At 43.6% G+C, this 16,192-nt stretch overlaps 1 protein-coding gene across 6 annotated transcripts in view; it reads left to right on the top strand.

The window, feature by feature from the left end:
• Positions 1 to 10,391, top strand: part of Slc44a5 (solute carrier family 44 member 5) — a 341,526-nt gene extending 331,135 nt beyond the window's left edge. For 5 of the 6 annotated variants that reach the window (XM_031375927.1, XM_031375924.1, XM_031375928.1 and 2 more), the window contains 5 exons: positions 1,462 to 1,535; positions 2,571 to 2,641; positions 2,895 to 2,983; positions 4,161 to 4,245; positions 8,633 to 10,391. In XM_031375927.1, coding sequence (XP_031231787.1) covers positions 1,462 to 1,535; positions 2,571 to 2,641; positions 2,895 to 2,983; positions 4,161 to 4,245; positions 8,633 to 8,736 — 423 coding nt within the window. In that variant the 3' untranslated portion in view covers positions 8,737 to 10,391. Of the gene's footprint in view, positions 1 to 1,461; positions 1,536 to 2,570; positions 2,642 to 2,894; positions 2,984 to 4,160; positions 4,246 to 6,383 lie in introns of all 6 variants that reach the window. The other variant, XM_031375925.1, reaches the window with a different exon arrangement.
• The last annotated feature ends 5,801 nt before the right edge of the window (positions 10,392 to 16,192 follow it).

The raw sequence follows: 16,192 nt of genomic DNA on the forward strand, positions 1-16,192 counted from the left end.
CACACACAGACACACAGACACACACAGACACACAGACACACACAAACACACAGACACACACAGACACACAGACACACAGACACACACAGACACACAGACACACACAAACACACAAACACACAGACACACAGACACACACAGACATACAGACACACACAAACACAGAGACACACAGACACACAGACACACACAGACACACAGACACACACAAACACACAAACACACAGACACACAGACACACAGACACACACAGACACACAGACCCACACAAACACACAAACACACAGACACACAGACACACACAGACACACACAGACACACACAGATACACACAGACACACACAAACACACAGACACACACAGACACACATGCACAAATACCTATGAACACACACGCACACACACCTACACAAGTACACACACACGAACACACATTCATGCATGTGCATACACATAACTGTTGTTGCTGTTATTATTATTATTGCTATTATTATCATCATCATTATTACTATTTTGGCTTTTATTTTGAGAGAGGATTTCTCCATGTAGTCCTAACTGTCCTGGAACTTGATCTTTAGACCTGGCCTAGAACTCACAAAGATCTGCCTTCCTTTAAATGCTGGAATTAAATGCACGAGGCACCACTGCCTGGCAATGTAATGAATTTTTAAAAAATATAAATAAAACCATGGGAGATTGACATGGTGCTGTGTGTCTGATAACTTTGTAAGAGGAAAGCTGTTGTCCCTGGTTCCCTAAGAGAAGAAAATGCCTTTCTAATAAATAGAGGGAGTTACACAATTTTAAGGAAGAAATTAGTCATTTTAATGAACCTTGTGTTAAAAAGGAGTGATCGGTGGTGATGCCTGGGCCAATCACTAACTCATTTCCCATGAGAATGTGGATGCCTCTAAAGAGTTTCTGTTGTTCACATAGTAGACAGAGGAAACAATTCTCTCAAAATGTAGAAGCTGCAATATTACAAGGCTTGCTTACTTATCACAATGGGGTGGGGCCCAGAAATGAGGTTTCTGTAGTCATGGGTATAAGATTCAATTAATTCACCTACCATTATAGTGCTGAGACTTTAAATTAGTAAATCCTCATAGTAAAAGGGATTGGATTTTCTTAGGAGTAATTTTTGTGTGCGTGTGATGACAATATTCAAGCCATTTAATACTTACTACAGCCAAATGTTTCAAAGATAGAATCCCCTATCTAAGACTTGACAAAAAGTCCACCCTTCATATAGCACTTAGCAATCCCACTTAGTGTCCATGGCCCTGAGAGTTCTGTGGGATCGAGACCAGAGAGCTCCTGGGCATCCCACAAACCCAAATATTAGAAGAAGTAAAGTTATTAGTGTGGAATACAGCAGTGAACGTGCACACTCCCTAATGCTGGATGGTCCTGGGTGGTGCTAGTCTATGCTACTAACAAGAGCCTACTCACCTTCTTTAGATTGCGTTATATGGCAAAAACTTCTGTGAGTCAACAAGAGATGCTTTCTACCTACTCATGAGAAACATTTTGAAGTAAGTAATCAGGCTGAAGACAACCGTAGACAATCTGGTGAGAGGTGACATGAGATCCTTTGCGTGTAGCTATCTGGGTGTTTCTGGCCTTATTGTCCATGGGTGTTACCTGTTTTAGTTGGATAGATTTTTATCAACATTCATTTCTTTTCATATCTTAGAAATATGGCTCCCCTCATCTACATAGGTAGCTACATACGTAATTTTATTGACACTTTTGCTCAAGAAGTTCTCTGGATGACCTAGCAGTTTCTTGGTACCCATTTCCTCCTCTCAAGATGGTTGGGAAATTGGTGTGCAGAATCAGAGAACAGATTCACAGCCTCGGGATCCAAGATGCCTTTCTTAGTACTACTGGCTGAGAGCAAGGACTGTAACCCAAGTTCTTCGGTCAAATTAAGCAAGCTTTATTTTCTCTCTGACAGGACTATCTCCCCAAAGTGGGGTTTGAAAAAAAACAGCATTGAACATAGGAGAGGGGAGGGTTTATATAGTCCAAAAGGACTGTAAAACTAGGTGGTTTTCAGGGGTTGGGGGATTTCCAGAGGACTTTTGGTTATATAGGAACTTGGTCAATCATTTTAAAACCATTTGTCAGAGCATCCTATCTTTTCAGGGTACACATAGTCAGATTCCATACGGTGCAGAGCACGTCAGAGTTGAGAAACAGGTTAGAGCACAGTCAAATTAAAATTTGCAGCAAACAGAAATGAACTTGTTCTGGCCTTTTAACAAAATGGCTTCCATCCTTAAGATGGGGTCAGGCTGGTCTATCACCTCAGAGAAATGGCCAGACACCTCCATGGGTCAGCTGCCCATGTTCCTGGTCTTACAGTGCCCTCATCTGTGGCCTCGTTAAAAGCAGCGACCTCATGGCTGGCTTCCGTGTTCATGTCTTGTATTTTACAATGGTCAGATAGAATTTCACCAAATACACAGCAAAGTGAACCCACGAGTTTCTGCCTCCTACAGATTCTGAGCACTGAGTGTGTTCAAACACTGACTTGTACTTTCTTGTCTCCCCCTGATGCTCAGAGTCACAGTTACAGATGAAGTCACATATTTTGTATTACTCCTGGGAAAAGTCCTGGTTTCTGGGATTGTAGGTAAGAAGTGTTTACAGCATGGATGGAAAGCTGTGGAGTTTGGAAACTGCTCCACTACACCATCTCCACAGCCTTTCTTAGTCAGTGGCTCCCATGTTCTGCCCACCATCTCCACAGCCTTTCTTAGTCAGTGGCTCCCATGTTCTGCCCACCATCTCCACAGCCTTTCTTAGTCGGTGACTCCCATGTTCTGCCCACCATCTCCACAGCCTTTCTTAGTCGGTGACTCCCATGTTCTGTCCTTTCTGTGCAGGTGTCCTGGCCTTCCTGCTCTTCACAGAAAGACTGCAAGTAATTGTAGAAGGACCAACGACTTTAAATTACTACTGGGTCCCCTTCCTGGTAAGAAGTGGTGGCTTAGTCACAAAATCAGCAAAAGGGTGATTGGCTTTGGCAACAGAAATGTGTTCCTCGGATTTTGAAAGGCTGGGAGGTGCCAGCTGGGCTTCCTCCCAGATGTGCTGGGGGAGGGAGAGGGCAGACCAAGTCTCTTGTAGCAGTCGCCGATCCCTGCATAAAGGTGTCCCCATTGTGACCCCAGTACTTCCCTAACCCCTTCTCTTCAGTTCTATCACATTGATAACTGAGGCTTTAATGTAAGAATTGGGGAAGCAGTCTATGGAAGCTAAGTCTCACTGATGTCATGATCATTAGAGATGGAAATGCAAGAAAAGAAAAACAGAAATAGAAAAGGCGGTGGGCATTATTGTTCTTAATCTGTGCTCCCACCTCCTGACTCAGAGGCCGAGCTCCTTGGAAAGGACGGCTCTGTTGATAAGGTTGCATGTAGAGGTTTACTGGGTGCTTTCTTATGAGATTTATTTGTAAGGAAGTAAGGAGAGCTAGGCAGGACAACAGAAGCTGGTCCACAATGCACAATGCTGTCCCCAGATAAAATGAAAGGACCTTCTGGAAAAGAAGCTAGCCTTGTGAATCATGTTAGCGGATGTTAGCCAGGAGCTGAGGCCCAAGATAGGGCTCTAACTTGGGTGAAGTGATTCCTGGCAGGGAGGGGATGCCTATGCAGAGAGATAGCTGAGTCTTCTCTGTAGCCAGTACTCCAGATCGCTGGGGGTGAATGCATAGACAGCTGGGGAGAGCCGAGGGGAGTCCTGCTGGATCTCTTACAGTGAACGCTATAGCTCTCATCATCCGTGTGACATAAGTGCTTCTCTTCCCCCATGTCAAAGCAGAGGCACAGAAAGATTGAGTAACTCTGAGGACCCACGTGTGCATGCTCTTAACCCTTTAGACTCTACTGCCTGATGTGCGGGATCTTAAAGCTGAGATCCCTTGGGTAGGTACTAGGACCATTGCTAAGAGGTGGTCATGAGAGCAAGCACATGTTTTTCTAAACCTTAGGACAGCACACTATCCTACAATCAAAGGTGTCTGTATTGCAGATATTCCCAACAGAGTCCTCCAATGCTTCCCTATCCAGCCTTGTGTTGGCAGTTGCTTTATTGCTGTGCAGAGTGAGGTTGGTGACATGTTGCTTCTCTTCTCTGTCTGTTCACAGACTCTTGTGTTTGGATCTTACATGATCGCTCACGGGTTCTTCAGCGTCTATTCAATGTGTGTTGAAACCATTTTCATCTGCTTCTGTAAGTGTATTATGTCTGGTGAAGGTAAAATTTCAGTTGCCTGCCTGGCTTGGTGATTTACCATTACCTAGCTTCAGAGGCAAAGTAGCCTTTATTTGGAAGGAGACATTATTTTGTAGATGCTCTTTAGTTCTATTTTGGGGTGGAGAGGAAGAGAGGGGAGGGAGAGAGGATGGCAGCTCTAGGGATTGAACCTAGGCCCTTGCCTATGCTAGGAAAGCACTCTATCGCTGAGCCCTATCCCTGGATTGGCTGTAGGAATTCAATGAGACCCCATACATATAGACTCTGGTAAAGTCAAGATGCAAAGGATTCAAAGAAGCATGGGGTTACTACATCCAGTGAGCCATAACGAGTACACAGGCCTCTGATGGGAGTGAGCACAGGGTGTGTGTGTACCTACACAGAGCTTTCTCTGGAGCTCCCTTCACCTATGTCATGTCCTGGAGAACGGATGCTTTCCGTCAGCCCATGACCTAAAACAGCCCAGGGAGTCTACCTTACCAAAAATATCTTCTCTCCCAGTATCTCTGACAAACCTGGAGGGGGTGGGATCAACATGGGAGAGAACAGAGCCCAGTAGCCATGCTGGGGCCGAGAGATTGTTTCTCTAACACATGGGTCTTCAGAGAGAAAGAGGTTACTTGCTGCCTCTGTTACTTGCTGAGAAAGTCCCTTGTGGAAGACTGGCAGCATGTGGCACGTCAGGGAAGATGACTGCTGAAGGGAAAAAATCTAGAAAATAACAAGATCTGGCTTTTTTTCCTAAGCATTTTAAAAATCAATTTTCAATAAATAGACAAAGAAATCTGAAAACTTTTACACATTAGATAGAACTTTAACCTTTGCCTAGGTTCTTTGGTTTATTTTGTAAAAAATGGAGGAAAAAAAATCCTGAAAAGATGGTTCAGCTAGTAAAAGTGCTTGCTGCCAAGTTTGATGACCTGAGTTCAAGACCCACAGTGGTAGGAAAGAACTGAGCCCTGCACGTTAGCCCCTCACCTTCATGCAGGAATTGTGGCCCATGTACGTATGCATCCACACACACAGAAATAAATGAATGTAATTAAAATACTAAAGAAAAAAGGAAAAGAAAGGGGCTGGATTGGTGTTTCCATGGTAAAAAGCACACACTCTTGTAGAAGACTAAAGTTAGATTTTCAGTGACTCCCAGCTCCCGTGTTGGGTGATTTATAACTTCTTAGAACTGCATCTCCAGGGCGACCAGACACTTCTGGCCTCTGAACACCTGCACTCATACCAGCCACCAACACACACACAATAAAATAATTTTAATGACTGCGGGGTTATAGAAAGTGCTTGCCACATAAGCAGGAAAATCTGAGTTCACTCACCAGAACCAATGTAAAAAGTGGGGCATGCTTGTAATCCCAGCACTGGGAGGCAGAAAGGTGGATCCCTGGACCTCACTGGTCAGCCTGTTTGGCTTAGTTGGGAAGCTCACACTCAGGCCCATGAACAACCTCATCTCAAACAGCAAGGTGGACAGACAGCTCCTGAGGAATGAAGCCTGAGTTTGGCCTCTGGTTTCCATGTGCATGCACATATGTGCACACACACACACACACACACACACACACACACACGCACGCACACGCACGCACACACACACACACACAAGCATGCTCCACCCATAGGTACGTAAACAGGTAAAACAGTTTAACTTTTGACCCCTGTGCTGGAAAGGTCAAAACAAGAGGCCAGCAGACCTTACCTGGAGGTTTAAAAGGCTTGAAATATAGAATTAAATCTTTGTCTTACAGTTTTCACAGAGTTTAGTGATATGTGGCAATTTGTTACTTTCCAAAATGAACAGTCACAGAGATGAAAAACACTTTAGAAACCAGCAAGAAGAGCGTCCTTATGATGGCTTCCTGGGGCTCCTGGAGGGTGAGGTGTGCATGTGTTGTTGGTGTGAGGTGAGCTCTTCTCCCAGGCAGAGACCAGTTCCCACCTTCTCCATCACCAGCATTGCATGTTTGCCTTATACTTGACACGCTAACACTGATTTTTTTTCTTCTGGTTTCTCCCTGTTCAACAATCCAATTTGTAAAATCCTGGGTCCTTTTTCTGCGGTGTCTCCCTGCCCTGGTCCCACCTTGGCTACTAACGCGCAGGTGAAGATCTGGAGAGGAATGACGGGTCTGCCGAGAAGCCTTACTTTGTTACACCCAGCCTGCACAGCATTCTGACCAAGAAGCGTCCAGTTCCCCAGAGATAGATCAGAGTAGAGAGGCTCCACGCAGGAGCTGTGTGAATTAGGTTGTCTGCAACACGAAACTGCTGCTCTAGGGCAGTATTTCTGCTGTGTCTGGAAAGGGGCACTTGGTGCCGTCTGAGGGATTAGGCATTTGACTGGCCTAGTTTACTTTCTAGACTGCGGTCCCAAGTGCAAACATCTGTAGCTGACAATGTTTTAATAACTTTTATAACTTTGCTAGCCTTTCTCTTTTATAGGTGTATGTTTGTAAAGGGTATTCAGGCAGTTTTTTTTTACAACACTATAAATGTGTAATCAATTAGCCATAAAAATATTGAGTTGTAGTTGATCAGCATATGGTACTGAGTTTGTAAATATGCTGCTAAGGTTGTAGTTACTGTTGAAGCTGGTGGAGACAGCTCTAAAACTGTGATTCAGCTTGTATTCCTGGTTTCCTAGAAAGCATATTTCAAGTGGGCCCAGTGGGCCCAGCACTAACCCTTTTGACGTGAAGTGAGCCTGGAGCCTCAGCTCTCTGTTATAATGAAATGAGACTCATACTTGGGTGAAGTCAGACTTAGGGGATGTCCGCTCCACTTCTGTGAGCCCCGGCCACCGGAGAATATCTGAACAGAGCAGAAATAGCTACCTCCCTCATTTCTTGTCTCTCCTGAGTTTCCTGACACAGCCGTGTAGAAGGCCTGTGGATTCTCCTTTTCATGGGGACACCCATGCTCAAGGTCAAAGTTCAACTTTCAGTGAGGGGGAAAAGCCGATGAGCCTGTTCAGACCGTGGCCTCCTGTCAGGTACCACATCTGGTGCTTCCTTGGAGTATGTATACTTCAGATCAAGAGTTCTTCCATGACCACAGCCCCAGGGCTTAGAGTGGAAGCTAGCTTGTTGTGGCCATGCCTAAATCTCACACGGTGCAGAAAAGCGAATTGGACCAACATGAGCTGCATGATTTTCCCTGTGTGTGGAAATGGATCACCTGGCTAAGGATAAAAAGGCCTTCCACAGAGCACAGGATTAACTGGTGCCCTTTGGTTTTGACACTAAACTCACTTCAGGTTATCTATATATTAATAATGTAATGTGTGGCTATCAATAAGGCACACATATTTGAGAGTTGGAAATATATCCTTGTGTTATAAGTTAATAGAAATGCTAATTTACTTATCCTGAAGTGTGTGAACCTAGATTTAGAATGGTTGTATGGCAGCTTCCTACATAGAGCCAATAATTCCAGAAGATTTTCAAAGTATTTTTGAAGTATTCCGAAGCGTCACTAGCTTGTTCTTGGCTTGCTGTAGTGAGATTATCAGTCCCAAATGTCACCTGTCATTTTTTCCCTTGATAACAGAGAAAATCAATCACTTGTCTATTTTTCTTGCATTTTAGTAGTATTTTATTTACAGCCATGCAAGGACCTCAACAAAAACCTATGACAATGGTGACATATAGCGAGCCCGTAGCTGTAGGTATCCACTTAACCCATAAACTTGTGTTAGGATGTGGACTACTCTCTGCACCGTGATAAAAACCTCTAGTTGATTCAGATACATGCAAAAATTGTGAAGTTGGCTATAGATCAATATAAGAAATTAGCTGTCATTTTGCTGTGTTATGGTATATTCGCACTCAGAAAAAAGGTCTCCCTTTGTTACTTCTGTAATTAAAATGCATAGAGTAAAAATGAACGTTTTTTGAGAAGAATTTAGAAGCCATTTTTCTTACACAGCAATTAAAGTTTTGAAACACAGAGCAATATTTCCAGAATTGCTTATGGAAGGATTTGAGATCACACACAAAAGATCTCTTTGTCGAGGCTTTACAATCTAAATTGCCATTGGCAAAACAAAGGCAATTTGGAAATAGATATTGTAATTTAGAAAGTGGATTTGGATGGAGAGTAAACGTTATTTCCTCAGTTCTATGGAAATGATTGAACTGTCGCCAGAACTGACCTGGGACACAGAATGAAATGATATCTTATCGATGTATTAATAAGGGCTGATTGTTTTCTCATAGCTGTTTACAATGAGCGCTGATGCTGTCTAAACGAGCGATGTTCGGCGTTGCTGTGCAGCGGGTGGGCAGCAGGTGGCGATGTTGCTCCTCCCACCGCTTCGCTGCTCTATTGACTTTGCCCTCCTCCCTCCTAGTGGAAGACCTAGAAAGAAACGAAGGCTCTTATTCAAGACCCTTTTTCTCGACTCCGACTCTAATGAAGATTTTGCTGGAGGAGGGCAAGATCAAGAAGTGGTAGGAGAGCCAGCTGGGCATCCTGCCGCCTGTATCGCCTGCCTCCCTCCCACACTGTATCTGTCCAACACACCTTCTGTAGTGCTTTGGTTGGGGACCTTCGTATCCCAGCCCTGCTGGCTTGCTTTTGCATCTTATACCAAAGCCCATACTGTAGCCTGTGAAGTCATCAGAAGTCGCAAGGGAATTGTTAAATACATGCAACATTTTTATACTAAGATCTTTCGTTTTGTAATTTATTTTTATTATTTTTTTTTACATAGAGTCACTTGGATGTTTTGAAAAATATATTGAAAACAATCATAATCTTTTTAATAGTACTCGACGAAGGATACATGATTTAAATTGGTAGCTCCTAGTATCTTTTTAAAGAAGACGACTAAAAGACTTCTGTAGGGGAAAAATTGGTAATTAAAGCAAGATAAGTGTTTTTAAGGCCCTTCCCCCACTCCTGGTTGACAGTCAACCGGTTAAGCGGACCACCCGCTTTGGGTTTTGCCCCAGTAGAGAATGCATCCTGTGAGAGCTGCCAGTCAGTCATCTGCCCTTACCACTCAATTCTCTCAGTGCCTTCCTGGCTGGCCAGTACTTCCCGGACCTTGTGGGAAAGTGGACAGACCTCCTTTGAAAGAAATTAAACTTTAAACCCTGCAGTGTTGAGTGATGACAAGTCTTCTCATGTTTCTTTTGTTTTGTTATTTTTGTTTTGTTTTGTTTTTGATGTTTTGTTTTGTTTGGGGTTTTCTTGTTTTGTTTGGGGTTCTCTTCCCTGTCTTGCTCACTGACTGGACTCCACTGGCCATGACTTTACTCTTGGATATCCTCACCATCAGAGGAGTACATTGTGTGATACAAACAATTCCCCTTGTGCCTAGTGGCTATTTACAAATGGGTGCCACAGGCAAGCAAAGCAGCCTGAAAGAACACGTGTTGGGTTTGTCTTTGTTTTTACTAAACGAAGTTTTAAAGTATAATCTTTTCTAGAGCGGTTCCTTAAAACTATGGGTCAGCATGTACATGCCCAGTGTCTTACCCATACCTGAAGGGTCAGCCTGTGGGAGTGCCACAGGGAAACTTTCCCTCTGAGGGGAAGCTGTGTGCTGTGCTGAAAAGCTCCGTTATACATGGCTCTCCCATCCTGTTATGGATTGCCAATTCCACTAACTTTTATATGAAACAAACTGTTTACCTGTCAGGTTTTTTATTGTGCCAATAGGAACTGGAACAGTTTTTAATTCCATTTTGAATAATTTTATGAGGATTGCTAAGTTTTTGGAGAACTTGACTCAGTTAGCCAACTCAGCATAAGAGCAAATCACTGAGAAGGCATTAGTGAGAGTCAATCAACAATAACCTACTGCTGTTTATTGACGGTTTGTTGAAAAGTCACTTTAGATATCTTTATACCAAAAAGTTCCCACCAGCGCCTTGCAGTGTGGGCTTATCACCCCTAGCCTACCCCGCCCCACGCCTGGTGGTTTGGGCTCTCCTGAGCCCATGGCGGTGTGGGTTATGTAGTTAGTGTGTCTCTGCTATGCAGGAACACTAAAAGCATATGGTCTAAATACATTTGATAGCTAAAATGGTTAATATTTCATTAAATTTGTTGGTACTCATTGTATATTTGGTTTCTTCTAATAAAGATTTCCATAAGAGACAGATTAAAAGGCTGACCTTTGATTTCTTTAAGGAAGACAAGAGCTCTCTCTCTCTCTCTCTCTCTCTCTCTCTCTCTCTCTCTGTGTGTGTGTGTGTGTGTGTGTGTGTGTGTGTTGTGTGCGTGCGTGCATAATTACACATTTGTACATTTGTATGAGAAGAACAAAAGACAAGCTTGAATGTCACTCTTTCTTAAGCACCATTCATATTGGGTTGTTTTGGTTTGGTTTGGTTGTTTGGAAGTGTTTATTAATTTATTTTTAAAGTGGTTTGTTATTTATTTTTAAAGTGGTTGTGGGGATTTACAAGGCCTTTTATTGATCTTCTGTTTATAGATTAGGCTGGGCTAGCTGGCTAGTGAGCTCTACAGATCTTTCTGCCTCTGCCTCCCCAGTGCTGGGATTATAAACAAGTACCATTCTGCCTGGTTCTTGTCTGTGATATTAGTCACAGACAGACACAGACACATACACACACACACACACACACACACTCACACCCTGCCATGCCATGCCCTGCTCGGCCTTGCCCTGCCTTGACCATCCCTGGTTTTAGACCCAGCACACAACAACAGTACCTTCTCTGTACCAAGGGTCAAGGTCTTCAGTATCTAGATTTATTTTAAACTTTTCTGTCACCATATACTGTTGAGTGAAACCAAATACAATTACATAAGTAAAAAAGTCCAAGACAGATGAATAAAGGATGGATTGGGAGGGTGTGAGCACTGAGCAATGGATTGGGAGGGTGGTGAGCACTGAGCAATGGATTGGGAGGGGTGTGAGCACTGAGCAATGGATTGGGAGGGTGTGAGCACTGAGCAATGACCTAGTGTCTGCTCACGGCCTCATTGAGTTTCACAAGGAGAAACTGTCATTTCCAAGGTGAGGATAAATGTAAAGAACAACACAAGGTAAGCACTCACAGGTGCTTTCTGAAGCAAGATTAAATGTACCTGGCGCTGCTCTATTCTAAGTTGGAATGGCATTATTTTATGGGTTGAATTATGTGCTAAGTCTTCACAATTAATTTTCTTTTAAAATATAATGCATTTCTTCCATAGATAATTCAAAACACTATTCCTACCTTTTTCAAAAATCTTAAAATGTTATGGATCTAATAAAATATTTGTTAATATAGGTGGTGATGTTTTAAATTTGAAATAAAAACATAGGCTGTGTTTTCAGAAGTCCTAAGTTTGGACTCAGTGCTAGTAATGCCTACTTTTGATAAAGCTTTGATGTTTGCAAATAAATTGTATGAGATTGGTCTGTGACTGATTTGGCTTTTCTATCTGTCTAAAAAGCTTGGTAAACTAAAAAGCTTACCAAGTGTGATGGTTTGTATACACTCAGCCAGGGAGTGGCGAGATTAGATGTGGCCCTGTTGAAGTAGGTGTGTCACTATGGGTGTGGGTTATAAGTCTCTCATTCTAGCTGCCTGGAAGTCAGTATTCTCCTAGCAGCCTTCTTCAAATGAAGGTGTAGGTCTCTCTGCTCCTCCTGCACCGTGCCTGCCTGGACGCTGCCATGTTCCTGCCTTGATGATAATGGACTGAACCTCTGAACCTGTAAGCCAGCCCCAATTAAATGTTGTCCTTTATAAGACTTGCCTTGGTTATGGTGTCTGTTCACAGCAGTAAAACCCTAACTGAGACACCAAGGGTCCAGGTTAGTTGACTCTGTTGGTCTTCCTGCGGAGTTCCTATCACTGTAGGGGCTGTAATCCTTCCTCTTGTTCTTCCATGAGAATTCCCAAGCTCCATCCACTGTTTTGCTGTGGGTGTCAGCCTCTATCTGAGTCAGTTGGTGAGTAAGGCCTCTCAGAGGACAGCCATGTCCTCTCAGAGGACACTCCTGTTTGCAAGCGTAACAGAATATCGTTGATAGGGTCAGGGATCAGTGCACACACAGGCTGGACCTAGATAGACCTCCCCATACATATGTAGCAGATGTGCAGCTTGGTCTTCATGTGGGTCCTGAGCAACTGGAGTGGCTGCCCTTCCTAAAAGCTGTTACCTGTATGTAGGATATGTTCTACTGTCTGGACTGCCTTGTCTGGGAGAGGAAGTAGGTAGCCTCACAGACTTGAAGTGCTCAGCGGGGATGGGGGAAAGGGAAGGATACCCAGGGGCCCTCCACCTAAAGTGCTGGGGGGCGGGGGTGGGAATGAGGAAGGATACCCAGCGATCCTCACTTGAAGTGTTCAGTGGGGATGAGGAAGGATACCCAGGGGGTCCCACCTGCTTAGAGGAGAAGGGGAGGGAGGGAATATGGGTGAAAGATTGTGGGAGGGTTGACTGGGAGTAGGCAGTGAATGGAATGTAAAATGAATAAATAAAAAAAATTAATTTTTAAAAACAGTTTACAATATAGTAAAATCACACCATGGAAAGGTCCAGAATCACCTTGGATAACATGATGTATTAAAACTGGTATTAGAAAAAAGGCTCTGTACAAGAATCCTTACCCCCTTCAGTGTCTGGCCAGCCAGGATTGTTCCAATGTGCGTTCTTTCACTCTTATAATGGAGCCTCAGGAAATTGCTCTTAAATTCTAACCAGACAGAGTACTTATCTCTATTATTATCTGGTTCTGGATTGAGGAGCATGCTTTATAGATCAGTCTTGCTTGGAATAAGATATGGGGGCACAATTGAACTAAAATCATTCCTGCAGTCTGTGGTGTACCTTAACCTGTTTCCCAGTTGCTTGCAACTATTACTCTTGCATGTTTGTACTTTTAAAATATGGCTATAGGGTTACAGTAGTACAGTGTAATAAGCCATTAATTAAAGTGTACGATCAATATCTCAGATGCATTGAAATCCACAGATTTCTGTCTTATAATCTAATTTTCATTATGTTGATTTAATTTGGAAAATAATTATATATAAAAATATACCAGGAATAAATTATTTCTTCAAAAATTATTTCCCATATATGTTTTTAATCTTGGAGCCAAAATGGGGATTGCAGACGTTTCTCTCAGGATCCAGCTGGGTTGCTGGGGAAACTCTTAATAACTCACCACTCAGGAAACACCACCCCATTAAGACAAATTTAAATCCACTCATTCAGACTTAGTTATGCCATCCAATATGAGTATCTGGATAAAGCCATAGATAAACGGTCTTCTTACAATTTGCCAGGCCATAGTGAAGCATCTCCCCCGTCAACGACTTCCCATTTGCTTAGGAGAAAGTTAATCAAGGCAGCAGAGAACCTGGGGATGTCTTCTAGATGGCATCTCTAAGGAGAGAATGTGGGCTGCTATGCTGACACATTTACAAGCAGCCAATTAGATTTATGAATTGAAGTCACCAAATTCTTTAAACTTAACTCTGGCTCTCTCTCTCTCTCTCTCTCTCTCTCTCTCTCTCTCTATATATATATATATATATATATATATATATATATATATATATATATATATATATATATATATATATATATATATACATATATATATATATATGTATATATATATATATATATAGACCTACTGCATGAATCATAATGATGTAAGCAAGTGAAGAAATTGGGAAAGCCCTTGCTGATCAAAAGTAGGTCTAGCGTAGTGGCTCATAATGGTGGCTCAGCAGGGGGGAGGGGTGGCACTCCTTGCTCAAGCATAGAGACTGAGTGGGGTCCCTGGAACCCATGTGGAAATGGAAAGAGATAGCAGACTTTACAAAGTCCTCCCTCTCCTCCCTCTCTCCCTCCCTCCTCCCCCCACTCCTCTTCCTCCCTCTCTGTCCCTTTCTCCCATGCCTATGTGCATGCTCTCAGACACATACACAGAGACCATACCATGATCCCCCTCACATACTCATCACATACACATGCACATATTATCCACACATACACATACAATAAGAATAAAATTGCAAAACTCTGTGGGTCTTCCCTTTCTTCTGGCCCCTTGCTGTTGAATAGTGCAGTGTGCCCAAGGTGAGGATGCTATCAAAGGAGAAAGCTCTTTGTCAACTGCATATGAACAAACGTGGAGCCTGGGCTTTCGTCATTGTTAAAATTGGGATTGCTGTGTGCCCAGTTCTTCCACCCAGGTGACTGTCCCCTGCTGAGTGAGAGTGTGCACAGAAAAGACCACAGGTGAGATGCTGGGCCAAGCACTGGCATCCAAGTGGGGAACAGAAACCCTAACACATACAAAGAAATTTCCAGGGCAACAATGAAGGCATTGGGTGCCTTCTGAATGTCACCCGTGGGCCTATTGAAAAAGCAGCTCAACAAATTAGAAGCCAGTAATTAAACAAGTGAAAACAGTTCTCAGAACCTAATGAACAGCACGGAGCAGACTGTGTCACAATAAAGCTAATCACTTGGATGTATTTAGCCCAAATAAACAACATAAAAGAATCATACCCTAATCTGGTTCATGGTTAAGGGCTTTCAAAACATCTTCCCCTCTTGCAGAGCAAAGTATCTGCTGCCATGGTAGGTGTGTTCTCTTCTCTCTGCTCTAGGAGATTTGCTTCCTGCCTTTCCCACTCTCTGCCTTTCTCTGCCTCTCAGCTGTTTGTATCACTTTCAGAAGGAAATGGACTTTAATCCTACCACTTGGGAAGCAGAGGCAGGCAGATTTCTGAGTTCCAGGCCAGCCTGGTCTACAGAGTGAGTTCCAGGATAGCCAGGGCTAAACAGAGAAACCCTGTCTCGAATTCCCCGCCCCCCACCCCAAAAAAAGAAAACCTGGCCCAGGAGCACAGATGGCACTTTGGGGTAGCAGTCTTACTTATGAGTCCTGAATGACTGGCGGCGTCTAGGAAGGCCAATCACAGCTTGATGGTAACAGGCTTAGAGTAGAAGCAGAAGCAGGTGAGCTTCCGTTCTGTCTCGTCCTGACAGTGTAGCCATGGCAAGCTCAGGACCTCTTTCTTAGCTGAACACTGACGCTAACCTTCTCCCTGTGCTGAGCTGTGCCCGTTCTTGAAGGCCTGGTGGTGATTTGACACACCCACCCTGGTCCTCTGCAGTGGATTTGAATCTCTGAGGGCATCACAAAAGCTGGAGCCTCCTCCTGTTGTCACCCTGTGCCAGGCTGGAGAGATGGGAAGGCATGGCCCACCCTCTCCAAAGCTCATTCCAAAGCCAGCAGAACTCTTTATCTGAGCTTGAGTTCTTGGCCACTGGTGACCAGCTCCCCTGAGTGGCAGTGGATCTCACTGGGACCTCAGCCTCTGGATGGACTTCTGTCTCAAATCCGTATCTTGCCTTCTCATTTTACCTTCTGGACTAAAAGCCAGGTTTGTGAAGTCAGTGAACTAGGTGGCGATTGGAATGCCCCTGAGCCCTGAGCAGCATCTGAAGTCAGTGAGTGACTGTAGCCTCGAACACTGGGCCTTCCATCTACACTTTGTACTTCTGAAGGCGCTTTTTCTCTGGACCTTGCTGCAGGGATTTGCTTAATTCTGATTCCTGACTCGCTGCTCTGGGTTACTAGGCAAGAAGCCCGCATGGGGAGAGGGGAGGCAACAGGGGTTTGTTTTTGTTGTTTTTGTTTGTTTCTTTGTTTTTTGGAGGGGAAACTGGGAATGGAGAAATTTACATATAAATAAAGAAAATATCTAAAAAAATAAAAAAATAAAAAAAAAAAGAAGCCCTTGCTGGAGAGAGGCTGTGGGACGTGGGATCACGGCCGCAAGCCTCACAGGTAGGCTTTTGTTTTCCTGAGGGTGAATGAGGAGAATTCTATCTTAAAAGCAATGTTCTTTCCTTTTTGGGGTAGGTCCTACATTTATCTTTCAGTGTGTGTGTGTGTGTGTGTGTGTGTGTGTGT

The sequence above is a fragment of the Mastomys coucha genome, unplaced genomic scaffold, assembly GCF_008632895.1.
Source record: "Mastomys coucha isolate ucsf_1 unplaced genomic scaffold, UCSF_Mcou_1 pScaffold16, whole genome shotgun sequence".
Lineage (NCBI taxonomy): Eukaryota > Metazoa > Chordata > Mammalia > Rodentia > Muridae > Mastomys > Mastomys coucha.